At 43.3% G+C, this 26795-nt stretch overlaps 2 protein-coding genes across 2 annotated transcripts in view; one reads left to right on the plus strand and one right to left on the minus strand.

Moving 5' to 3' along the window:
• LOC133424144 (synapsin-3-like) overlaps positions 1-26795 on the minus strand; it is a 194624-nt gene that overhangs the window by 88603 nt on the left and 79226 nt on the right. The window contains exons 5-6 of the mRNA XM_061714594.1: positions 19013-19169; positions 17099-17188 (exon numbers count right to left, since the gene is read on the minus strand). Of these exons, the coding sequence (XP_061570578.1) occupies positions 17099-17188; positions 19013-19169 (247 nt within the window). The remainder of the gene's footprint in view (positions 1-17098; positions 17189-19012; positions 19170-26795) is intronic.
• Positions 1727-15456, plus strand: LOC133423883 (metalloproteinase inhibitor 3). Its single transcript, XM_061714212.1, has 5 exons — positions 1727-2015; positions 8901-8983; positions 10412-10523; positions 12270-12391; positions 14697-15456. Exons 1-5 carry the CDS (start codon positions 1889-1891, stop codon positions 14892-14894), a joined length of 642 nt encoding a protein of 213 aa, XP_061570196.1. The 5' UTR covers positions 1727-1888; the 3' UTR covers positions 14895-15456.

Raw genomic sequence — 26795 nt, forward strand, 5'->3', positions numbered from 1 at the left:
AATGCTCCACGCACTGCAAGTGTTTTGCAAGGGGAGAAGAAGCGCTTGTGAAATGACCATAATAACTGTATATTGGCAACTTATTAGCTTTCTGAAATAGCTGGAATTTATCCAATATTGCAAAACTTTGGTGAATTAAGGGAATGTCAAGTGCACAAATTTAATTTAATATTTACTTTAGAATAACTTTAAAGTCATGTTTACTAGTATCATAGGTTAGCATGAGCTCAGCTAGACTAAAATGAGTGGATTTTATCACCTTCATCCGTGGGCTATTCCAGCATGGCAGGATTAACAGGAACATTATCTTTAAAATATGACTGATTATTATATGTTTGATCTTAATTCACAATTTAGAGGTCAAGTTCATTGAAAGTGTTAAATAGCTAAAGCAAGGACAGAGAGCTTAGCTTTTTGACACCACAGACTGCTCTGCAGCCGTCGCTCAAAGATGTAAAAAATAAATAATTTGGTAATTAAATATAATCTAAAAAGATGAGGTTCATTTTTTTAAAATCAGGATGTAAATATACTTATTTTTGAGGTACCATGGAGGTCATTATGAATCCACTCACTTTGGGCATCGGCTCCTATTGGTTATTCAAGGAACCATCCATTTTTGTGTTTCAGCTTTCGTTTCAAATCAAAAATAAAAGGAAAACTGGAGTTTTTCCTTTGACAAAGACAATGTATAATGTAAACAGTTGGTGAGGAAGTGTGGTCCTGATGCGATATGCTTAGAAATTGAATATAGAAAAAAAAAAAAAAAAAAAAAGAAACTGTATATAGGCTGCAATCCGAACAGAGTTCCATCCATCCATCATTCAACTCCCCAAATCCCTCTCACTTAACTATAAGATGAACGGATAAACGCATTGTTTAGTGTCAAAATAACACTTATATGGGTTTACTTCATAGCTTATAGACTGGCTGTTAATTTTTTTTTTATATATATCTATTTATTTCACAAAAGAAAGACGATCAGATACATTCTTAATGACGGTAGGTCTCACAATTTTCTTTTGTGCACATGTGCCTACTCCCGCCTACAAATAAATAAATAAAATAAACTGTAAAGAAAAAAATAATAAAAATAATAAGTAAGTTAATAAAAATATGGAAAATAACATCAGTAAATAACAATAGGGGCATCAAAACTCAAATACCTACAAATACATAAGATACATAAAATAAATGACAGCAATAAAACAGCATTCAGCGCAGAATGATGTTCTCTAAACCAGAGAATATTGGGAACCAAAATTCTTGAAAAAGTCTGGAAATTGTATTTTTCCAAGGTTAGTTTTTCTAAGGGTAGAAATGCTGTGAGTTGATCTACTAAAGTCTTATAAGATGGCTGTTAATTTGATTTATACTTTTCCATTATAGTACCAGCCTTACTGACTTAGTATTTTTGCTACTTGACAACCATTTCCCCCCTAAAAAAAACAACACATTTTTTCAACTCTGTGAATCAGCTTTTACCCATTAATATTTGTTGTATGAGCAACGGCTGTTCTGTTGTCTTTTATGTGAACTCCGTCTGGGAACAGGAGCGAAAACACGCTCGAAGTTCCATTACCTCGTCCGCCGCGGCTCCGCGTGGGATCGCGGCATCCTGATTGGCCGGCGGGAGCGCGAGCGGCGGTGACGCGGGGAGGGGGGCGTGTCGGCGCGGGGATATATAAAGGGCTGCGCTGCTGCCCACAACCAGACAGACGCTCCAGCGGGAGAAAAGAGAGGACGCGGCGAAGAGACGCAGAGAAGAGTTAAAACATAAACAAACGAGTTTATTCTGAGCTCCCCACGACCACTTCAGGAGCAGCGCATCCCGTCGGACTCCCGAGCATTAGTTCCAGCAGCAGAAAAGAGTGTGAAAGTTGGGAGCATGCAGTCCGTGTTCAGACACCTGATCAGCGCGCTGCTGCTCTGCAGCCTGCAGGTGAACCAGCTGGCCGAGGGCTGCTCCTGCGCGCTCACGCACCCGCAGGACGCCTTCTGCAACTCTGAAATAGGTGAGGGGTACTTTTATTTTATTCTATTTTACTGAAAAGCCATAAACATGTATAGCAGAGAGGGCAAAAACTGGGATAAGAGCAGTCAGAGACAGAACTGTATGCGCAGATGTAGTTAATTTCTGCCTTTCTTATGATTCAAAATAAACCTTAACTGTATTTTAACATTGTTGTCACTGTGAGTCTTTTTTTTTTAAACACAAGTTGATTCTTAAAGTGTTGACTGCAACTAAACTTCAGTCTTCACTTTTCCACCATCACACCAGTTAACCCCAGTTAAATTACTCCTGTGTGTAGAGGAGTTGTGTCCATTCACATCAGAGATGTAGTTTTTGACTTGTTTGCATGTTCATTTTATTTGTGTGTTTGTACCGAGTCACCAGAAAGAACACACTCAGGTTACATGTTTTGAATCCTGCTTATTTATCTGTACAGTGTGGTATTTTAAGCCTGTGCTTCTCCAACAGCAGTGTTGGTGGTGGGTGGGGGGGCAGTAGGTGGGGGGTTATGGCTTGTTTTACTACCTGGATATACTTTCTCCTGAGTGCCCAGAATAATATGAACCGTGAGATCTAACTTGGACCCAGAGCTGGCCTGTGTTTCTGGATAACGCTCCCAGAGACCTGAGGATTATGTGATCTGCCCTGCAGGGAGCAGAGGGGCGTTTTGGGGTGGGGAGTTGTCCGGGGTAACTGAGGTGACTCGGATGGGGCAATATGTTACATGATGGTTTTTTTTTGTTGTTTTCTTTTTAGTGCAACTGATATTTTGTTGTGATATCATTGCACAACTCCCACAAGGCACTGCAACATCCTGACAACATAAACAAACAATCAAAGTCTTGAGTGCAAACTAATGTGAGCACTGTGCACGGTGCAGCAGCCTTGGGTGGGTTTGCTCTCAGGTCTGGTTTTGACTCGCTTAACAGTTTAGTTAAAGTTTTTCTAAGTTAAAATAAACTGTTGTGTATGATTGCTGAGCTTTGACATCTTTGGATGGTCTCCAGTTGCTGTGCCTGCTTGTATCTGCTAGCCTTATTTTAACAGACTAGTTTCAACAAAAGTTGTCCAAAATGTTTGAATTGCTGATGAATGAATGCTGGTTTCAAAAAAACAAACAAAAAAAGCTTGATCTCAGATGTGATTCTGCAGTTTTGAGTAGGAGCCACTACTTAAACCCCGCCCCCACCCCATTGCGATTGGTTCGGTACATTCTTAATTGGAGGAAATGGCTGTGAATGACAGACCCGTTTTGGAGAGGGGGGGAATGTTTGTGAATTAAATAGGTGCGGTTTTCCTCTACGTAGGAATGGAACTGCGTTCTTCTGCTTTGTGCCTTTCAACAGAAAGAAAAACTTCATTATAAGGGCAGGCTGTGTCCTCAAAATGTGATTATTCTTCAAGACCGTTATTGTGTCACGATGACACAACGAGCCTTTTCATGTTTCTCGGGCTGCGCTAAATATAACTGCAAAGGAGGTTTCTCTGCACAGATCTGAAGGATGCAATCAGTGTATCTTTGTAGGCGTACGTCAGCTTGTTTGGTAGCGGCGTGGGCAGCAACTCGGATGATGGGTTGATTTTTGTCCTTTATCGCTGCTTGGAAAGGGACGAGGTGGATGTTCAGCCAGCAGGACTTCCCAAGATCCCACATTTTGAAATGGGAAACAAATACGGTTGCGTAACCGCTGATCACCGGAGGGGGGGGCGGGTGCATCTCCAGCCAAGTGACCCATTTGGAGAAAGTGAAAATGCAGCTTCCTCCAACACTCGTGGGATGCCTTTCACGGGCCTTCGGAACGTCAGATGTGTCATGGTGTTGGCACCCCCCGATCATTTTATGAGCACCACAAATCCCTTTTCCAAGGTCCTGGCTTGGTTCGAAGTACACGCTGAATATTGGCACTCCTCAGTCATCTTTGGGGAAACACTTGTGGAAAAACTGGCAGGATGCACTGAAAGGTCACACGGCCAGTGTCACTTATTAATCTGTGCCGTCGGCAACAAAAACATCCCCGTCCAATCTTTAACCGAAGTCCTTTTCTACCACTTGAAACTGAAGTCTTTGTTGTTATTTTCTGTCTTCATCTGCCAACGTGGTTCAAACATAAAGGTTCAAGGTTGAAAACTGTAATGCGATGAGGGAGAAACCCTGTAATTCTCACCGTTAAACATCAAAGGCAAAAAGCTTCTCAATTTAAGGCCTTCAGTGGAGTTCAAAGCCTCTCGCTCTTGTTTTCTTGGCCCTGACCCACGAGCAGCCACCGGTGCCGCTCTGGATGAGTCACAATTAAGATAAAGGCTTTCAAATCCGGTTACTGGAGCCCGTCTCTTTTCACTTCCACGTCAAACCAAAATATTTAAGAGGATGAAGGTTGTTTTTGAACAAATGGTCATAGTTCACTGTTTGGTCTTGTGCTCGGTGATGCTTTTTTTTGGGCGGTGGGGGGGTGAATGTTAGTTGTTCAGATCCGTTCGAACACGCGCCGTCAGTTGTCCGCCTTGCATACCTGAGCACCGCGCAGAGACCTGGCTGCTGTTTGGGACGATCCCATTGGCTGCTGCTGCGCGGCCCTTTCCCCAGGGGGAATTAGCTGCGCCTCTTTCCTCACATCCCTCCCATCGCGAGATTAGAGGCCTGGCAACAAGCTCCGTCCTTGAAATGTAATAATTATGTCTTCATGCTTGGCTTGAGATGCGGCATCGGCCCGCTGCAAAGACTGACTCCCACCCTGCTGTGAGGAACGTGGCCGCGCATCGACAAGCAAGTGCAGGACAGCGGATCTGGAGCAGACCGTGGCCCAGGGCTTTGTGTTGACATTATTCTGGTACCAGTACTCCCTCTGCCTCCCATTAATGAGTTATGTAGTGTTCGGTTAAACAGCTACTCCCCTTGACAGCCACTTCACACCTCTTCATTTGCGGGTCAGCAGGTGACAGATGATATCTCCGGCCAAGCCCGCACTCCCATTATGTAAGCCTGCATGAGATATCCCCAGTTTTCCCTGAAAGCGCGCTAAAATATGATGTGACTTCAGCGGGGCTGGATTCCACGCATGTTTGGGATGTTTGTCCCCTGAGCCGCCGTATCCAATCCAAGCCCTCCCTTCTCTGACCACACAGTTTCTCGGGACTTCATTAATTCAAAATAGACTTTTATATTGAGAAGCTCTCGGTTGCATAAGAGACAGCTACACACCTGTAAAGTAAAGACGGGAGACAGCCGGTGAGCTCATTTAGAGACGGGCTTTACGTTAAACCAATATACATCAATAATCACGGGTGCCTAGGTCCACCTGATGACCCCAAATGAGTCTCACCCACTAATGTGCGAGCATCAATTTATCTGAGGATGCCTCTTTAATTTCTCTATCGTCGTCCTCGTGTCGGACAACACTTCTGGATAGTCCAAGCACGTAAAGACGATCAATCTCAAGTCATTGCTAATCAAGAGTGCATCATGTGTCCTTCAACGATGTCTCGGGTCAGTGACGATCTTTCAGTGACCAACCACTACCTGCAGTGTTTCTACCTTAAGTGCATTGCACTTGTTGGGTTTAGTACTCCAACAGAAGAGTGGGAAGCCAAAAAGTGCTGGCTTTTGGCCTCTGCTGCTGTTACCACAGCAACGGTCCAAGCACTGTCTTTAAAGCATTTGTATTAGCCCTATTTTAAGTACTACAGTTTTAAAAGGGAAAAAAAGAAGCAGCGTAAACACTGGTGTACTTGCAGGAAACTGTTTGTTGTGGCACAAACAGGCCATCATAGTAGAAGTGATGGGAAAAACACTGCACAAGCATCCGTTTGTGTTTAATGAGCAGGTTCTTCTGCTGCAGGAGCTTCCATCTGAGTGGTACAGCACAGATTGGGTTTTAGTGTTCAGTTTTGATGGCAGTGTGTTTTCCTGAGAATTCCTTGTCCTCCCACTTGCCTCCTGAAGCTTGGACAACTTTCCGCATAATAAATCAGTCAACCAGCCCATGCCTCAGTGTCTCTTCATTTTGAGGAGAGACACACACGCACAAACGTAATCCTGTTCTTGTCATGCCAACAGTTTATCCAGATTGTATGTAGGCTGAGCTAAATGTTTCACTACATTACATGCTCACCTTAAGATCTGGCATTTGCATTCAAGCTTGTGTAATCTCCTGCTGCAGGCGAGAGATGCATTCACTTACTTTCTGTATTTCTGCCAGACACATGTTACTTCTCCTCATGAGAAAACTCCCACTCGTTAAGATGTGCGAGCTCCCCTGCAAAGGTTCTTCTGCATTGCTGTGGTGGCATTTCACCAGTTTGGCAAAGTACAAGAGAGATTGTTTTGTTTGTCTTTTTTATTTCTAGTATTTGCTGGCGGACAATTTGGCCTGACTTGGTTAACCACTTGGTAATAAACTGTTTCATCCCAATGGACCTGTTGATCTTTGGCAAAACCACAACAGAATTCTTACTCAGTTACTTCAAAATCACTTTTGTAAACAAACCTTTTATGCACAACTGCTGCTTCTTCTTTTGAAGTGTTTGCATATTTTTGAGCAAATATGATTTAGTGGTTTTATTTTTTGTTTTTTAAATGGCCATATCAGGAAAAAAAAACGTTAGCCTAGCTAGCCTCATTAGCGACGCAGACTGTCGGCTAGTTGTTTACATTTGCTAGCTCACAGTTCCCAAATAAAATGCGACTTCGACACCTCGAGTCAATCGAGAAGATGGATGCAGTGAAAGAACGTGCTGTAAATAGTTTTTATTAACGTCCACAGCCATGTCGGCTCGTACAAAAACTTGACCGGTTGAGGGTAGTTGTAAAGGTGCATGAATTGTGCGACGCTAGCCTACATTACGTCCACGTCTAGAAGACATAAAACAAGTTTACGTGTTAAACTGGAACCGTACGTGGAAATTGACAGATGGCTTCTCACAAATTTGCATGTATAAAAAAATACCGTAAGACTCAAAAGGCTGTATTTTTCCAATATTTTGTCATAACCATCACTAGTAGTAAAAAATAATAATACAAAATTGCTAATTCCATTTTCTTACCTGATGTAGATTTAGGATCTTATTTTGTTTTGAAAGGTCCCATCTGTTGAATCTGATTTTTACCTGATTTCTGGTTATTAGGACTAAAATTAACTGTTTATAGCAACGTAATTTATGTGTTGCAGACATGTACATTTATATGCAGCTAAAAAGAGTTATAAAGATGGAATGAACTCTGATAATGAGGCCTTCTGCCCATGATTTCCAGTTGAACCGTAGTCCTGTAAATCACATCATGCAACTATGTCAAATAAACACTTGTTCTGGAGGCTTCTTGGCATGTGCAGCCCTGCAGTTGCACGGATGTAACAGCTGCAGGCAGAGGAGGTCGGGAGGTCACGGCAGGGGAGCGACACAAATCCTTCATGTTCAGAGGAGCTCCGCAGGGCACATATCCCCCCCCTGGGTGGTGACACCATCGCTGGCCACTTAGTGGCCGCCGGCCAACAAGAGGGGTATTATCTGGATGTACTGCAGTTAAATCAGCTGACCCGAGCTTCTCTCAACCTGAACGTGTGTGCGTCTCCAGAGGGCTGCTTCTGAGGTCAGGACGGAGTAAGAAAATAGGCTTTTTTGGAGATGTGCATTTAACTTAGTCAAACGTATCCTGTTAGCTCCGCAAATTCCCGTGTAATTACGTCCAGGTTCAGCTGTAATTGCGGCAGCAGATGTCTGTCAAACGGTATTTCGCTGCGTTTAGCAGAGGCCCGACGTGAAGCGGCGTTTCTGGGATCGCATTAAAAGAGCGGACAGATTAACAGATCAGACAAAGTTGGAGGGAAAGTTCAGAAAGCCGAGGGCGGGCAGGGAGGGGCTGCATGTGGATCCTGTAATGACTGGTGTTTACTTTGGTTGTGTGCTCGGCCTGTGACAACACGGCGCTGGCAGGTGGAAACCATCACCTGGGAGGTGCTGCTTGAGGATTCCTGAATGTTGACCTTTAGTTGAGTTGATCCTTGATAGCCTGACGCGCTCCACAAACAGACTTCTGTATTATATACTTCTCTCTCCAATTGAAAAGAATGGAAAAACTAGCTTTTTTTTCCCCCCTTCGAATCTCTAAGGAATGTGAGCCCCTAAAGAATGTGGGAAGGAAATTCCAGCACGAGGAGATAACAAACGTGTCCAGTGTTGGTTGTGTCTGCGGCTGTTTGGCTTTGGGCAGCAGGTGAACTTCAGAGGGCTGAAAGCTCATGCAGGACCCGCAGCCCCGGCCCGGTCCCAATCATAAGGCCCTCGTACTGCACGCTCCCGGTTCCCTGCTCCTTCACAATGAGCCGCCTCGCTTCAGCATCAGTGAAAGCAAACGCATTAAAGCCGTCGCCAAGTTTTTTTTTTGTTTGTTTTCACCTCCATGACATTAATGAGGGTTCTGAAGACTGATAAGATCTTTATTTAGTCTCTAATGCAGAGCGGGGAAGTGGGGGGGGTATTTTAAATCCATAAAAATCTCACTGGAGTCACAGTCTCAACACATAAATAAGTCTCAGATGTCTGTTCTTCTTCTTACTAAATACAGCCGTGTAGGGGAAGAAAAAACCCTCATGTTTTTTATTATTTTGTAAATGTGTCCTCCTGCTCTTTGCTCCATTTTCTGTTTTCCCATCCAAAGTCGCTTTAGTCTTTTAGTTTTTTCCTCCCGTTGGCCCTTGTTGGCAAACAACGCCGCAGTGCATAAAATCGGATAAACGGCTTAACCGCGGTGCCAACTTGGTTCTGAAATGGCAGTTTGCTAATGCCTCCTACTGGCTGCGGCAGGGCGGTTGTGATGGACTGGAAAGGAAAGTTGAAACTTGTGTCCTAACAGGAATGTCCTTGTCCTTTTTTCTTTTTTTCCTCTTCACAGTGATTCGAGCAAAAGTGGTGGGCAAGAAGCTCCTGAGAGATGGTCCCTTTGGAACAATGCGCTACACAGTCAAGCAGATGAAGGTGAGAGCATCCGTTTCCTGCCCAAGTGCTCCTGAGCAAGACATCTGTATCCCTGCTAGTGGACTTGGAAATGTTTTTTTATTGAGAACTCGATGAGAAGATGGGCTGAGAGTTGAACACGAAGCCAGAAAAATCTCCCCGCAACTCGCTGTAAATGGTAGTTTCCATTGCGTTTGCTCTGAATATGAAGTGAGATCTGTTCCAACTGATGCACGCCATGTATCCCACAATGCATCATGGAAAGTAGTGTTCATTCAAACACTTCTAACTTCCAGGTTGGATCCCATGAGAAACTGAGTTGTTGCAGTTCCTCAAATGACCACTAGAGGGTACATGTCAAAATGGAAATAAAACATATTTACAGCCTGGTTCAAAGCAGTTTTGGTCCCAATATTTTCATGTACCATGCCAGAAAAGCTTATACAAACCATACATTGTATTTCTGATATGATTAACAGTCTGCTCGGTGCAGGCTGGGAGTTGTGCAACACTAGAATATGCAAAGGCAGAGAAGCCTTTGCATATTCGTTGGAGGTGGCAGATAAAGTCAGGCTTTCCAACGCCGTTGGTGACACGACAAATGTGGACGTCAGTTGTTGCCGAGCAGATGTTTTGCAGCAGGTGGACTAATGAGAACAGCGATGAACTCGTATCAACGTATATACAATATGCTGGCTCATCTTCTACGGAAAAGTGCAGCTTGTTGATCGTGTTCTCCGTCTAAGTGACTGCAGAAACTCCACCCCCTCAGGAACGCAGTCGGAGCTGCAGTGGCCTGGAAGCCTGTTCCTCACCTCCTCTACGTCGTTGCATAACCCTGCAAATTTCTGACAGATGCTGACGTGGGCCTGATGCTCAGACGGGAGCCAGGCTGGGGGATTAGCGGGCTTACGGGCATTACGGCTCAACCAAACTCCTCGGCCGAGTGCAAACACCTCCTCGGAGTCCTGCGCCGCATCTGTACAATCCCACGTTGTTACCGGGCGCTTAAAGTGGCCTGCTATCGCCGTGGGGACCGACATGTGACCTCCTGAACCTGCTCAGTTATTTATATGCTCCACCTACAGTTGGTTTGTGTTGCTAAAGAAAGGGGGAAAAATAGTTTCCACCGAATTTAAACAAATCCTTTGAGACGAATGCCTTTGGCTTCCTCGGAGCGCCGGGGTTTCTGGCTGAAGTAACGAGTTTGTTCTGCTTTTCTGAGAGCGCCGCGTCTAAACAGGGATTTCCTGTTGTTCCCAGACAAATAAATTACACAGGAAAAAAACACAGCGATCCTCAAAGGGAGCGCTCTCGGGCTCTGTACCTGGCAAACGCCAGCGCAGCGGGGGAGAATCGCACAAGATAACCACGGCGTTGATGGAGACCCGCTTGCTGCTGCTGCCTTGATGTCTTTTTTAAAAACGCATTTCACTCTTTTCGTTGCAGATGTACAAAGGTTTCGACAAAGTCCAGCACGTGCAGCACATTTACACGGACGCCTCCGAGAGTCTGTGCGGCGTCAAGTTCGACATCAACAAGTACCAGTACCTGATCACAGGTGAGCCGTCGCCCTTCCAACTCTTTCGGTCAATAAGATCCACTTCCAGAAGTCAGAGTCGGCATTGGAAGCCTCTGTGACCTAAGATACTCGTCTCCTCTCCAAGGACTTCATTTGTCCTGTGACACAAACTTTCCTACTATTTATAACCCGCCGTCGGCCGCAGAGCGCGAGGGCCGAGCGAGGGGGGGGCTTTTAAAGTTTTTTGTGAACTCATTTCCCTCAGCTTTCCCTCAGAAACGGCCGTTTTCTCTCGTGTAATTAACAGCTCGCAGGAAGCGACTGCAGTGTTTTATGGGTTGCTATTTCCAAACGAGGTCCAGTTTACTTTGGACCCCGCGGAGCCCCGGTGTACATAACTGTCGCTTGGTCCCGACCTGTAAATACTGTAACTGCACCACACGGTTCAAGTGCAGAGCCGGCGTTGCCAGGCAGCGTTTGCTCCGTTTACTGTGTTCGGGGCACAAGTGACATCATCAGTGTCTCTCTCTGCTCGCGGGGCGTCTATAATAAGTCCCGTCTAGGAGCTGGGGGCCGCGTCACGAGCCCCCGAGATCGGGCTTCTAGGTGCCCCCGACTGATTAGTATATTTAGGAGTGTGCCATACTGGTAATCCTGACTGCAGGGGGCCGGGGAGGTATGGGGGGGTATAGTGGTGCTTGCCAAGCAGGAAGAGCATATTTGTGAGCTGTCAGTCCCTCGTGATGACAGAGCCGTGAAGGGGGACGAATGGTGACAAATTGTGATGTTGTGCTGCGGCGGTGCACCTGTCTCAGGAGGCGGCGCACTGCGAACGGCCCCCCCGGCTAAAAATAAAAGTCTGATGACCTTCTGAATATTCAGGAATGGGGCCGGCTTGAAATGGGGTCACGCGACGAGGTTGCATTGGCGTCTGTTGCGTCACCAGAAGGATGAATTTAGCCAAATAAGGAAGACACTTGCATTTTAGTAGGTGTTGGTGGGCGTAGTGGGTATGTTGGATGCTAAAGTCGAGGTAGGGGGGGGTTTCCTCCTCCGGCTTTCCAAGCCACAACTTCAGGGAGCGTTCCAGTTGAAACTTCCAACTAGGAAGTCGGAAACTTCACTCACAAGTGGAGCGTACTTTCAGCGACGATCCACAGGTTTTAGAATTTCGAAACTGAGGCCCCGTTTACACGTAGCAGAAGTGGTGTTTTCATGCATTTTGGCCGTTCCTTTACACGAAAACGAAGCCCAAAGTCACCAAAAACTATCATTCCTGAAAACCCACAGTGGAGATTTTCAAAAACTCTGCCTTCACGTTTGCTTGGAAACGGAGGGAAACGGACATTTAGGCTTCAGAACTTCACATTATGCGACAGAAACGTCACAAGCGTCATGTGTGCCACCTGTGTTTACAATTTGTTTAGCCACGTGTCATTTGTTGATGGTTTTTTCCAGGATTCTGATTGGCTAGCATGACTTTATGCTTCTCGTTACACTGCCCCCTGTAGGTCTGGCATGCTCATAGCACCTTAACAGAGTATTTATGCGGGTTCGTGTAAATGAAGAGATTTTGAAACCAATCTGATGTAAATCATGGTATTTTTCAAAACATAGAGGGGGAAATATCAGTTTTTGTACGGCTATGTGTAAACGTGGCCTGAGAAAGGACAAACAGGTCACACATTTACCCGGGTCATTAGTGCATTTCTCAGTTAGGAACGTGGCACCTCTCTCCCGGTTACTCACTGATTTACCCACTGTCTTGCTTTCCGGCCTCCACAGGGCGCGTGTATGACGGCAAGGTTTACACGGGACTCTGCAACTTCAACGAGCGGTGGGAGCAGCTCTCTCTGGCGCAGAAGAAAGGCATCAACCACCGCTACCAGCTGGGCTGCAAGTGCAGGGTGAGTGGGAACGCAGCTCGCGGGACGAGAGCCGAGACGGGAAAATAAATCCGCCGTTCATCAGCTTTGCAACAAAAACTAACCTTGAAGCCGCTCGTATTAAACCCATACGGGTCAATCATTACTAAAAAAGGACTCACTGAAGTATTTAGAGCTTCTCTGCGAGTGAAAGGTCAAATTTTTTCAGGCCCATTAATTTTACTGTTTGACGTCAAGAAACCAACAAGAAAAAGTTTTTTTTTTTCATCAAGATTGAATTCCCAGCTCTTTTTTTTAGGGTGTAATTTCCACTAATATGCATCATGGATGTTGAATGGAGACAGAAACGGGAGGGAAAGACAGGTTTTACTACTGTCACTGGGAATTATTAAGTCACGGCTCTGGAGGAAGCCCAAGTCTTCGTTCCCAGATTCATGTGACTGGAGCACGCAGCTCCGCTGGCGTGCAGCTGCTGGCCCGCCTCGCCAATGCTCGGGCCGTACGGCCGCGTCCCGGACATCTGCGAACGCACTCGCCCTCCGCCAGTATGTGGATTAGCAGCGAGAGGCATTTGTTCCCAGCGCGGGGCCAGCGCTTGTAAACTGCGTCGGGAGTTTACAGGCCAGAGAAAAGCCATCCATCAGCCGGGGCTCCAGAATGAAGCGGGCAAAAACATCACCGCGCTTATTAATCACACTCTGCCTTCCCCGCATTCCCTCACAAACGATGATTTACTGCCAGGGAAAGCAGGGAGCGTGTCGTACCAGCCAGAAAATTATTCTACACAGATCATTAGACTCTCTCCAAGCAGGAAGTTATGTGAAACATCTCTGAACTGTGAAGGACGGACTCTCCGCAGCCAAAGTGGGAAGTGCGCGTTCCGATGCGCCGATTGAATTCGCCCGTGCATTTATATCCAAATAAGAGCAGCTCTTTGCAGCCTGAAAACGTGGTTTTGTTTCCACTAAATATCGGTCTCTCTGTTCGTCGCCTCCTCGGAACGGTGACGCCGTCTTCCTCACACTAGATGCCGTCTATTCACCCGCAAAGCGGCCTTTTGTGCAGACACCTGGAAATGCAACGCTCCAATAGGGCTGATTTCAATCCTTTGACATTTCATGGTACTTAGTTGTTTATGAAGTCGCCCCTTTTTTTGACTCACGAAGCTGCTGCTGTAAATAAGTCTGTTTTTGTGTCACAAAAACTGCTATCAGTGAAAACACATTTCTCGAGAAGCGCAGATGTTTCATCATATAATTCTAACTCGGCATCTACAGATGACTCGCCGTCGTGTACTGAAGGCTTGAAGGTGAAAAAGTGAACAAAATAATGATAAGCAACATTAAATGAAGCGATTTAATCGTGTTAAATATGCTTTCTTGCTTTATTGATTAAAACCAGACAAGAAGATTGACGCTGTCGCACATTTATGCCAACTACATTACTAGATCTTGGAGCTGTTCAAACTTCTCATTCTCAGAGCCTCAGCCTGTACAAATAGTTTTGACGTTTTTAATCCAATTATAGCGTCTCACCAGTACAGAAGAGTATTAGGGCCAGGCAGGAGAAAAATAAAAATATTTTAGGAGGAGGAATTTTTTTTATTTTTCATTATGCACTTCGAGAAAAAAGGCGAAATGTCGAGAGAAAAAGGTCAAAATTTCATGAATTTTCATGAAATGTTGAGAAAAAAGGCAAAATTTTGACTTTATTCTTGAAATTGTATTTAAACATTAGTCCCAACATTTCGACTTTTTTCTCGACATTTCAACTTATTTCTCAAAGTGCACGATAAAAAAAAATCTTCTCCTCTCAAATATTTTTTCTCCTGCATGGCCCTAATACTCTTCGTATGCCAGAGCTCCTGCCAGTTGAGTTTTTCCTAGTGATGCACCGATTGTTCGGTAACCGAAATTGTTCGGCCGAAAATGTCAAAAAAAACACTTTCGGTGTTCGGTGGAATAAGTGGGGGAAAAAACGAACAATTAATAACGGCGTTGTAAAATAAGGACATAGACTGGCCGCTCCGTCCCGTAACGGTGCGCACTACATAAATCGTTGGCCAACCAAAAACATGTTCAATAAATATTTTCTACCTTGTAATTTTGTAAAAGATTTTTTTCTTTGAAAAGCATGCCTAAATCAAATGTATTTGATTTATGCAATGGTGAAATGGCAAAATAAATGAAAAACTGCTGAAGAACCATGTTCGGTATTCGGCCAAGTGTTTATTATTATTTTCGGTTTCGGCCACAAATTTTCATTTCGTGCATCACTAGTTTTTCCCTTTTCTTCTTCGTTAACGCGTCTGTTTCCGTCCCCGCAGATCAAGCCCTGCCACCACCTGCCCTGCTTCGTGACCTCCAAGAACGAGTGCCTATGGACGGACATGCTGTCCCACTTCGGCTACCCGGGCTACCAGTCCCGGCACTACTCCTGCATCCAGCAGAAGGAGGGCTACTGCAGCTGGTACCGGGGCGTCTCCTTCCGGGACAAAACCACCATCAACGCCACGGACCCCTGAACCCCAGCGCCCCCCCCCGCCCCGACCCCGCTCCGGACTCCGTCCCGTACCCTGATCACTTCCCAGATCCTCGGCAAGAGGAAAAGAGTAAATGTATTATAGTGCCTGTTCGTAGCACTTCTGAGTTTCTGTTTTTTTGTTTTCTCCCCCACGACTCTACAATCAACAGTCCTGGGATCCAACTTCTTCTGGCCCAGTAGTGTTAAAAAAGAAGGATAAAGACAGGGCCATTATGAAGTACACAATGATAATAAACCTCGATTGGGATCTTCAAAATCAAAAAGCTGATCTCCAAAAAATTACTTTGTACGATACTGTCACTGGTTTCTATTTGCAGCCAGTTTTTTTTTTTCTTTTTTTAAGGATTGTCGAAATAAGCGTCTTGAGTTATTTGGATGAAATTCAATTAGTGAGAAAAAAAAGATCCAAAATGAAGGTAAACCGGAGATGCTGCATATCCTTCCTGCACGGCGAGCAATAGTGCCGACGCAACTTCGGTGTGTAAAATCTGTAATTGGTGTCTTTCTTTCTGCTTCCAAACACGTGAAAACGTATCCTGCCACATCGAGACATTGATTCATGTTCACATCTCTTTGTGACAATGATAGCGTCCCTGAGTTTGTAGTGCGACTCATTTTGCAGTTGCATTGCAGACAGCGCCCTGCCCCCCCACCGTTGTGCACTCTATCTCAAATTTAAAAAGAAAAAAGAGGTTAAAAGCAACGCAGTGCCAACGCAGGGAGGAGCTCATTACTTGCCGAGATTGTGATGTGTTATTTTTTTTGCTGTATATAAACATAAGCTACAGAAATGAACTGAACCGATTCAGCCGAAACCTCTGTAATAATCTTATTTATGTTTATTAGACTACACATTAACAATGTGGCATGTGTGCGTAAAAACAAGGCAGAAACATATAAAGTAGGCCGTTGTAGCGAGCAGAGCAGCAAGGGCAAAGCGTCTGCTCGCTCAATAGTACGGTACTTTTGTAGTGTTTTAATCATAGTTCCCTTCACTGGTACTCAACAACTCAAGACAGTATAAACAGAGGTTTCAAAGAGTGAGATATTTTTTTGAAATGTATATTCAATCTTTTGTATTTAACTATTTTAAATGGACAGTATTCTATTATATATATAAATATATATAAATCAAAGTAACATATTGTCACTAAATCCATTCTTCGCCTGCTCCCATCACGGGTTTTTCTTATCTTTTACCTTTACCTTCAGTCCATTCCAGGAGCAGACGCAGACCGGCCGCAACCAGAGCTTCGTCACTTCGGTTAAAACCTCCAATCTCATCCGTTACACGTTACAAGTTTTCGCTTAACAGTGTCAGATTTTTCATCATCATGTTGTAGCATCGTCTCATTTTGGCTTTTTTCTTAAAGTCAGATAAGTAAATTTATGCCACTCTTCTGTAGGTGCGTGAAATATGACGCTAAAAGCAGCAGTTGCTTAATGTGTATGTGTTGCTGTCAGCTAATGTACTTATCAGGAAAACAATTGGTTTTAAACTGAGTAGTAACATTTGATCTGAGGTTTCAAAGAGAAAAGTAATTTATTTTCTTTATTTTTTTGTTTTTTTCCCTCTCTTATGCTTCATGCATTTTTTGTATTTGGAGTATATATTTTTTGTTTTTAAGTTTAAGAAAAAAAAAAAAACCTCATTCAAATTCAAACACTAAAAAAAAAAAAAAAAAAGTCCCCGCTCCTTCATCACCTCATTTTGAAGGCAGCTTTTGGACTTTTATCATTCTTCTTAAGTCAGAGTTAAAGACGAAAACATGTATTGTATTAAGTTTGGCCCGGTTAAATCAAAATTACAAAAACAAACATTTAAAAATGTAGGTTTTTGTCTTGGTGACAATGAGGTTTGTCCTCCAGTTGTGGCTTTTCTGTGTCCTTCTCTCTGTGGTTCATGTTCGTGTAAACTATATTGTCTTTTTTTGTCGTTTCGGCGTTAAACAAACAAAAAAAGGAAAAAAATCAAATCAAGAAAGCTGTGTACAGTCTGTGTGGTAACACTGATTACTGAATTGTGTGGCTGGGAGTTATTTCCTTCTTGGGGGTTATAGAAATGTTTGACTTCTGTGTTTTATATTTTTATAATAAAGATTTTAATGAAAAATGGGCCAACAATGTGGTTGGGTGTGTTTTTTAATACTTTTGATTGATTGTTGGAGTATCTGCAACACTCACCATCTGCGTGTGGTTGGGGTGGAAGGTTTGCTCATTCAAGGGGAATTTCTCGGGGCCGAGGGAATGGTAGAGCTTAATCATCTGGGAAAACTGCAGGAAACGGAAGAGAGGGAAAGAAAGGAGATGTTATCTAGGCAGTGGAAGGCAGGCGAGGTGAGATGAGAGCCACACCTGCGTCTGAACACATACAACCGCGTGACGCCTGGCTGATGCATGATGTTGAAATCCACGTTATTTGGGGGTGGGGCTAATTATTTTGATGAATACCTGTCAAGTCTCCCGTTTTGGCCGGGAAACTACCGTATTTCCCCCCTCTTTCCCGCCATCCTCCCGTATTAGTATTTTCCCTATACATTTTTCCATTTTCTAATATGATTTTTAAACAGCAAACAGAGGTTAGTGGCAACAACGGCAACAAACTCTGAACAATAAATCAGAGATGGGTGGATGTAACCAGAGAGAAGCCATTTCTTCCCACAAAAAAGCCTTTGTGTAAATATCTCTAAAAATGGGAAACTGAATTTACTTTCCTAAAGAGGAGCAGGACAGGGCTCAGTTACCCTTTGTGAAAGATTTATAACTGCTTTTAGTGTCTCTCACTGGGGAAGGAATACCAGAGAGCCACATGAGTGAAAACGACAAAAGAAAATGTAAATATTTCACTTGAATACAATCAATCTGTATATAAACTGAACATATTTAAAAGAAATACATGTGCTTGAATTCACTTTTTGTGTTTTTATTTAGGCTGCATTATAGAAATTACATACATAGGAATGTCCACAGCATTTCAGTGTCAACAAAGGTACTGTAGACTTATTGGATTCTGAGCACATAATTAGGGCCCGAGCACTGACAATGCGAAGGCCCTATTGTATCTGTAGGAGTTTTTTTTTTTCGATGAAATGAGGGCCTCTTTGCCCCCCTAAACGTTCCCCAAAAGTCACCAAATTTTGCATGCAAGCCAGGCCTGGTGATAAATGTGATATTTAATGTGGGCATTTAATTAAAAAAATATGATATTTATTGGTTTGCATTAATGGGCGTGGCCTAATGGCTCAACAGCACCCCCTAGAAAACTTCATGCCTCAAACCAAGGTTTGACGTAAATGCACGAAAATCGGTACACACCTGTATCATGTTGCAACTTAAAGAAAAGTCTCTTGGAGCCATGGCCGAAACCGAACAGGAAGTCGGCCATTTTGAATTAATCGTGTAATTTTGGCGCAATTTATGCCATTTCTTTGGCCGTTAATGCAGCCTGAACCGCTAAAAAGCCCTTTATCTGATTGGTCCATATTTGATAGTTCCTACTTTCTGCCATAACTTTTTGAATGGTTTGACACAGAGTCATGGGTGGTGTCATCGAACTCGGTTTTGAGTCCTTGAACATAATTGGTGAAAATTGGCCCCGCCCCTTCTTCTGATTGGTCGATATTTGATAGTTCCTATTTTCTGCCATAACTTTTGAATGGTTTGACATGAAGAGTCATGGTGGTGTCATCGGACTTAGTTTTGAGTCCTTGACCTTTATTGGTGAAAATTGCACGCGCGAGGGCCCGTTCATCGCTGCTTGCAGCTTTAATTGTAGTTTGTAAGTGGTTGACAGGTAGTTATTTTAGATTTCTCGTAAATCTGTCTTATAATGTAAGATACTGGACCTCGGTTGGCGGAAAATTTCCCATATTTTTAAATCCAAAACTTGACAGGTATGCACCTGAATCCACATGCTTTCCAGTGCGGTTTCTAGTCGGTACGTAGTTTCATTAACGTCCTGCTCCAGACGCAGGTGCTCCAGCTCCACTTAACAGTCCGGATAAATCAGACGGTGGCAGCTGTCGGGGGGGGGGACGTTCACGACTCCCTCGTGGGGGTTAAAATCGAGTAATGAGAGTTGTTAAAGAGTTGGCTTACCACCCAAGGTTTGCTGCAGAAGTTGTAGATGGAGAAGAGAGAGTTGATGCTGGGGACGCCCCCGAAGTGCAGGCCGATGACGAGGTTCCTGAAGTCCTCCCCGGGGACCATGCTGTAGGCGTGCTGGCGGATCAGGACGAAGTCTGGCTTGAAGGACCTGCAGAAACACCACCGTAGACATGTGCAAAGCTCACGTTAACAAGCTGCAGCATCACGGGAGACTGTTAACCTGTTGTGAGTTCTGTTGTGTGTGTGAAGTCAATGCCACGGTGTTGAGCCGCATTTTGTAATAACGGTGCATTTTGTAATAAACGTCCAAAATGTAATAACTTTTTCATTTCATTTTGTAATAAAGCCGCATTTTGTAATAAACAGCCTCATTTTGTAATAAATTTTGTTATTGCATTTTGAGAAGATTATTATAAAATGCACTTGCAACTTTTTTATTTTCTAGAAATTGTAATAACATGGTGCATTATGTAATAATACCTATTATTGTTGTTTGTTTAACAATTAATTTATACAAGAGTGACTTTTGTTGTTTTTTATGCAATTTCCCTTAGAGCTATGTAGCCCAATAAATCTATGTATAAAACTCCAAATATAACTTTAGTTGCCTATTTGAAGTTTGGAATTATAGGCCAATAACAAACAAATAAACTATGCTTTAGAATTGTTATTACATAATGCACCATGTTATTACATTTTCTAGAGAATAAAAAAGTTGCAAGTGCATTTTGTAATAATCTTCTTAAAATGTAATAACGTATTACATAATGCGGCAAAATTTATTACAAAATGCGTTGGGGTAGTTTATTACAAAATGTGGCAGTTTATCAAAAAATGCGGCTCTATTACAAAATGAAATGACAAAGTTATTACATCACACGGCAGAATCTGATGCACAGACTGAGACTGTTAATTGAGCTGCCATGATGGACATAATGTGACACCCAGAAGACTACACCAAACGGTTTGATGATTGCTTGGAGCTGAATGTCAGTGAAAGCATATCTGCATCCTCCATGATCAGAACTTAATGCCTATTGAACACACACTCATTTTTGAACACAGCTCATTTAGTGACTGAAATGCCTCAACTGCCACTGAAAGTATTAAAAAGAGCTTTTGTACTTCCTATCTGTGGTGCTTGGATCCAAACATGTCACAGATAATTCCTTAAGACTCACTCAGACTCAGGAAATGATGCCTACTTCAAGAAAAAAGATCAACAAATCAAAACATGTCTCTTTTAAAGTAACGGAGTGAGAGATGAGACGTGACCTTGCTGTGAAGACGCAGACGAGGAATGGATAATTAATCACAATCTCGCTTGTCTTTTCCTTTCCAAGGACTTGAGGAAAACAAACACGGCTGACAAGGAAGCACAAAACATCACATGGCCAGTCCTGGAGTCATCATCTGCATCCATTCTGGGACGTACGCGACAGGCTTTGCTTAAGAAATATAAATGATGGACTTTATTAGGGCCCGAGCACTTACAGTGTGAAGGCCCTATTGTATCTGTAGGAATTTGTTCTCTTTTTTTTGAATGAGGGCCTTTTTGCCCCCCTAAACGTACTCCAAAAGTCACCAAATTTTGCACGCAATGGCTCAACAGCGCCCCCTAGAAAACTTTGTGCCTCAAGCCCTACAATACGGTTTGACGTACATGCACGAAAATCGGTACACACCTGTATCATGTCGCAACTTAAGGAAAAGTCTCTTGGCGCCATGGCCGAAACCGAACAGGAAGTCAGCCATTTTGAATTAATCGTGTAATTTTGGCGCAATTTATGCCATTCCTTCGGCAATTAATGCAGCCCGAAACGTAACGTGCACCCAGGTGTGTTATACATCAAAATGTGTGTCTCAATCCTGCGACAATGCGCATTACTTTTCTCAGTCAAAAGCATTACCGTGGCGACGCTAGATGCCAAAAGGCGTGCCCCCCCCCCCTTCATCTGATTGGTCCATATTTGATAGTTCCTACTTTCTGCCATAACTTTTGAATGGTTTGACATAGAGAGTCGAGGGTGGTGTCATCGGACTCGATTTTGAGTCCTTGAACATAATTGGTGCAAATTAGCCCCGCCCCTTCTTCTGATTGGTCCATATTTGATAGTTCCTATTTTCTGCCATAACTTTTGATTGGTTTGATAGAGAGAGTCGTGGGTGGTGTCATCTGACTTAGTTGTGAGTCCTTGAACATAATTTGTTGAAAATTGCACGCACCAGGGCCCATTCATCGCTGCTTGCAGCTTTAATCTTCCTTTTATTTTTATTACCCGGCTGACATTATAAAAAAAACAAACTAAAAAACAATTATCTATTGCATTTGTACTAATGGATCATCCTAAATGGTGCGTAAATTTGAGCATCTTCTCATTGTGACTGAGAGCATATTAACATGCAGACTTATGCACTCGTCCTCCACGCTGACATGAATCTCCAGTTTTCAATTACAGCTAGTGATTTTTCAATTAAAAACCCAACAATCACCTTTCTGTTCAGAAGCAGCTTAGGTAGACCGTCTCCCCAGCGTTCACAGCTCTGTGAGCACATTAACGCTCCCTGAATCCGGCCCTCGTCTCCACAGGCAGGGGCTCCGTCATTCAGCGACTGAGTGGGGATGAGCGGGTAATCGTTTTGGACCATACATCCAATTAGGACTGCCTAATCCCTCCTTTGTAAAGCGTCCCTGGAGCAAAGCCAGGTGGACCATCATGGACCTGTAAGGCTACCTTTAACCAGGTCACACTTTACATCATTAGCAAAGGGAACTGGAGTTGCTTGTCAGCATGTTTTAGCTTCTAATCTAGTTTTAATTCCAGCCCAGTTCAGATTCCTGCCTCTTTTTTTTTACCATCTTGCATTTAAACAGATTATATAGTATCTGCAAACTGAGAACAACTCACTATCTTGGTCTTACAGTAAAATGTTAAAATATCCACAGAATTAAACTTATACATACTGATTTTGCTCAAATGTAGGCTTGTGTTGAAAAAAATCGATTTTTTCCAATTCGAAATCGATTCTCATATTAATTCCTAAAAATGTTTTCGTATGTCTAAAGATCGTTTTTTTTCAGTATTACATTTTCACCGGTGAACTTCCCAGTAGTCACGTCATTTAATTCACACATGCACTTTTGAGCTGTTGCAATTTCTTTCTTTTTTGCACTTTAAATGGATATTGAAAGGCATATTTGAGTTATTTATGCCTTAGTTAATTATTTCATACAAATAACTTTTGAATTTTTTTTTTTTATGCCCAAAAAAGGAATGTTTTTTGGACACCAGAATAACTAGTGCAATGTTTTTTTTGTGTTCCAACCAACTGCTGGGCTGGTTTGAAAAGGGGCGTAATCAACTCCTGTCAACACGGTGTCAACCAGAGCTTTAAAGATCAGGCTTCAAAACCACTTTTTAGGCATTTATAAGTAACGTCTTAGAATATATGAAGAGAACATCAACAGGATGCAGAACTAAATGTAAAAGTAACCGGCAAAAAAAAACATATTTAACGTGTCTATTCCAACCATTGTGTTTTCTAGCCCTCACCATTTCCACTTAAAGGGGACCTATTATGAAAAACACGTTTTTTCTTGTTTTAACATATATAAAGGGGTCTCCCCTCACCCTGCCAACACAGAAAAGATGATATCCCATGAAAATCTGCAAGGTCTGCTCCCCCCCGCCTTACAGAGTCCCCCAGTGTCATGTGGTTTCTACGGGCCGTTTCGATTTGTGCATTTTCTTTACGTCACCAAAATGCAAACCACGCCCTCGGTCTCCTCCGCTGCTGAAACCACGCCCACTACCAGCTCTGCCGGCCGGAGCGTCCACCATTGTTTACAAGCGGTGACTGTTTCCACAGCGAGGGAGAGTAGAAATTAGGTTTTGCATCGACATTTACCCTCATAAAAGGATCAGATCCCACAGCACGGACCCGGCAACTGCACACGAGTCAGCGGTAAGTTCCTTTTTTTTATGTCATTTATATTTGTATGATCTTTGCATGGGCTAAGTATTTAGCTTAGCTCCGGAGCCCCGGCGCCGCATACGGACCGGACCGTCGAGGAACCCGGGGGCTCTGGGGGAGCCGGCCCCCCGGAGTCAGTACCGTAATACATTTTTCTTCTGTGTTTTCAGATCTTTCAAGCACCTGGAGCTGTTCACATTCAGAAGACGCGCGGTCCTTCCTTGAGCCAGCAATAGTGCATACATTTTATTTATATATTTTAACAATAAAGTTGCCATTTGTGAAAATTCAGTGTTGTGATTTCTTTACAGTTAACAGGATTCATTTGTCCTGTAACATAAGAAGTGAAATGATGAGGAATTGGAGTAAATAACTGTGGTGTAACTGTTTAGAATTAAATTCAATCTTCCTGTGTGAATTAGTGTAAAGACGAGGTGACTAAAGGCTGATTTATGGTTCCGCGTTACACCAACGCAGAGCCTACGGCGTAGGGTACGCGTTGATTTAACGCAGAACCGTGGACACGCTTTGCTACGCAGCAGCTGCTATTCTCCCCGGAGCAACGCTTTGTTCCCTCCCCTCCTACACGTCATTCAAGCAGCCAATCAGCGCAGAGCCTCATTATCATAGCCCCCCCTCCCCTTAGAATGGAGCACAGAAAAAGGGGTTAGAAGCGGTAAAACTATAGACACGGCCCACAGGCTGAATTTCTGATTTATGTAGAAAAAACAAGCTTTAGATTGTTTTTAAGACATTCAAGGCCTGTTTAAAATATACATTAAATGCCATGATATGTCCCCTTTAAACCTTACCGAAGGTAGTTTTCTACACAGCAGTCACAGCAGAAATGAGCAGCATCTAAAAATATAAGTAGTTTTGTTTTCTAATGACCTCATAAATATTTGTGATACCAAATAGCAGCTCCATGAAGCTCCTAGTGTACTGGCCTGTATGCAACGGGTGAAGGAGAGTGAGGCGCAGAGCAAAGAAGGGTAAAGAAAGAGATATCTTCACTTTCTTTAAACAGAAACCTCAGATTGATGGGTCACTTTAACTCCCCATAAAGCTGAAGGAAGCTGCTCAACTGGATGTTGATGTTCTGTGGGTTCGTCACTCATTTAAACACAGATACACGCATGAAGTACAGGGAGGAAGTTTGCGGACTGGAATGACCAAAAGGCCACCCGACAGGCTCTCGGCCCTCGAGTGTTGCTTTTGTTAGACGGCATGGGCCGAGCTGGCACGGAGGCTGAGGAGTGTTCTGGTTTCTGCGACAAGAGTGACTACAAGCTGAGTGGCAGTGGACCAACAGCTCCTCCCTGCTGTTTATACTGGAAGGAGCCATTTGTTGAGACTTCAGAACCAAACCCAATGGATTCCTGGTGAATAAATCATGCATTTATGGGCTTTCTTCCTTCTAACAATGTTGCTTTGTAACATTTCTAACTAGATGCACAAAACTCCCTATTAAACATCTTGTGTAACAGCTGAAAACCTTATCTCTTGCATACCTCTAGACCTTTTCAACCAAAGTGGTTCCAGTGCTAGTCCGCCAACTGCTAGGAAAGCATCGACTCGGTGCCAAGAAAATTGGTGCTACTCTGGCGCCAAAATCTCGCTGGACCAGATACAAAAACCACTACATCATGGGCAGGGTTTGTGGTTATTTTAACCAACGAAAACAATGCGACCACCGTACTTAAACAATCTCTGTGAGTTCAGTTTAGTTCAGTTAGAAGAGCAAAGACCAGAACCATGGGATCTAAACTGAAGCAGCAGTGGAGTGAAGAGAAAATAAATGGTCTCATGCTCTGGTCGTTAGCTGAGGTACAAGTAAAGTTTGACGGGGCTACAAGGATGTCGAAGGCAGAAAGTTGCATGAGGTCAATTCCAGACTCCAAACAAGACTTTTACGCACGATCAACCTCCACACATATTGAAATTAGTTTTCCGTTGTTTTGAGGAATTTTGCGCTCATTTTACGGATTTCCTGCTTCCGCTTAGTGAATTCATAAATTTGAGGGTCCTGGATCTCCAGTGCTGTGCAGCCAGTGAAGAAGCAAACCGGTTCTTTGTTGAACCTGTTTGGAACTGGATCTAGCACCAGCACCAGCACAGGGACCGGTTTTGAGTTAGGCGAAAAGAAGAAGAGTAGGTGAGTCAATCTCCATCGACTCCCAAGTTGAAATGTCTTAGCTTAGCAGGAGAAACAAACGTATTTAAAGCCTTATACAAAAAACAATTTTAGTCTCCATTGATAGACTTCAGACCCTCGATGACTGTAAAAGGGGTGAAGTCTTTGTGTCACACTGGTTAAAAGTATATTAGGCAACAAAGTTCTATATAATTAGGGGTGTGGTCTTTTGATTGACGTCAGGCGTAGCTAAAGGCTAGCTGTCATCACTTTGCTACGTGACTTCAAACTGATGGGCAGCACCACAGTGGTGTTTGTCTAGTTCTTCTTACCACCCTGTATTATTAATCCCTTATATACTTATACGAGTCCTTAAAAAACTGTACATTTAAAGGTTTTTGCCAAGAAAAACCCTCTTAGCTTCCAAAAGCCCTGACCATGACTCGTCACTTTTCTTCATCTCGCTAAGCTACACTAAAAGTAGATCCAGCACCGGCGATGGGAGTCCATTGGACTCAGACGATACTTCCCAAATTAAAACCACCATCCTCTCAACCTAAACTGAAGTTGATATTTAACATGAAAAAAAAAATTCTGTCATTTCAAATCCACTTAATTGTAGCTTAACATGTCTGAGTACGACATTAAGGCTCTGCAACAAGAGCTAAGGTTTTTGGTGCCTGGCTTGGGTGAAATTGTGCAATCTTTTACACAAAACAATGAAGTGTTTGCACTCTTCGACCTTTCTTTAGTCTGGTTTTGGAGGTGTTGCTCTGGAGATTGAAAGAACAAAAGCACAGCCAAAGCAACGACGGAAGATTTTGTTATAAAAATGCATTTCATGGACATCTGAACATTGTTGATTTTTATAGTAAAAACAGACTCTCAGCTTCACAGATGTATCTGGTTTAGTTTAGTCAGGTGTTTAAGTGTTATGTCTCATGCTGCACAGTCACAATAGAGCTATAAATAAGGAAAGCGAGACTCTTATCTGTGCTTACTCTTTATTGTGATCTCCTCACTCCAGCTAGAGCGGTTTCTGTTGTTCTGCATGTTATGACAGATCAAACTTTGGCGATGCCTCATTACCAAGCAAAAGCCAGAAGCTGAAGACATTCAGGACGACGGGACAGCTTTGACTGTGCTAGTGCTGTGTGACTTCATTTGAACTCGTTCTGCCGAAGCGCGGCTGCCCGTGAGTCACGGATGGACACGAACGCTGCACATTTATGCTTTCCAGTTCGAGCTGCTCAGGACAAGGGGCAACACTTCACGTCCGATATGCTAATGTTCCCTCTAAATGGGTTGTAACTGTTCCAATAAAGGCTGATAAGTGCTGCTGATGGCGGACAGCGAGGTTATAATGTAGATTAGGAAGGATTAATAGTAAATCATGAACCCAGTGGAGGATTTAGTAATAAAGTCGTAAGTGTTTATAAACCAGGGTGGGTTTCAGTTGACAGTACAGCTTGCCTTTATTTGTTGACATGATAAACACTTACAGAACATCCAAAGCCAAATGTTTGGGAACATCACCAGTGATTGTATTACCACAGATTATACAGCCGCAAAAAAAAACAACTTTTCTCAGCAATTGATTAGGGCCAAAAACAGGACATTGTGTGACTCTACAGTGTATGTGGTTGATGTGAACAGATACAGATG

The sequence above is a fragment of the Cololabis saira genome, chromosome 23 (genome assembly GCF_033807715.1).
Source record: "Cololabis saira isolate AMF1-May2022 chromosome 23, fColSai1.1, whole genome shotgun sequence".
NCBI lineage: Eukaryota > Metazoa > Chordata > Actinopteri > Beloniformes > Belonidae > Cololabis > Cololabis saira.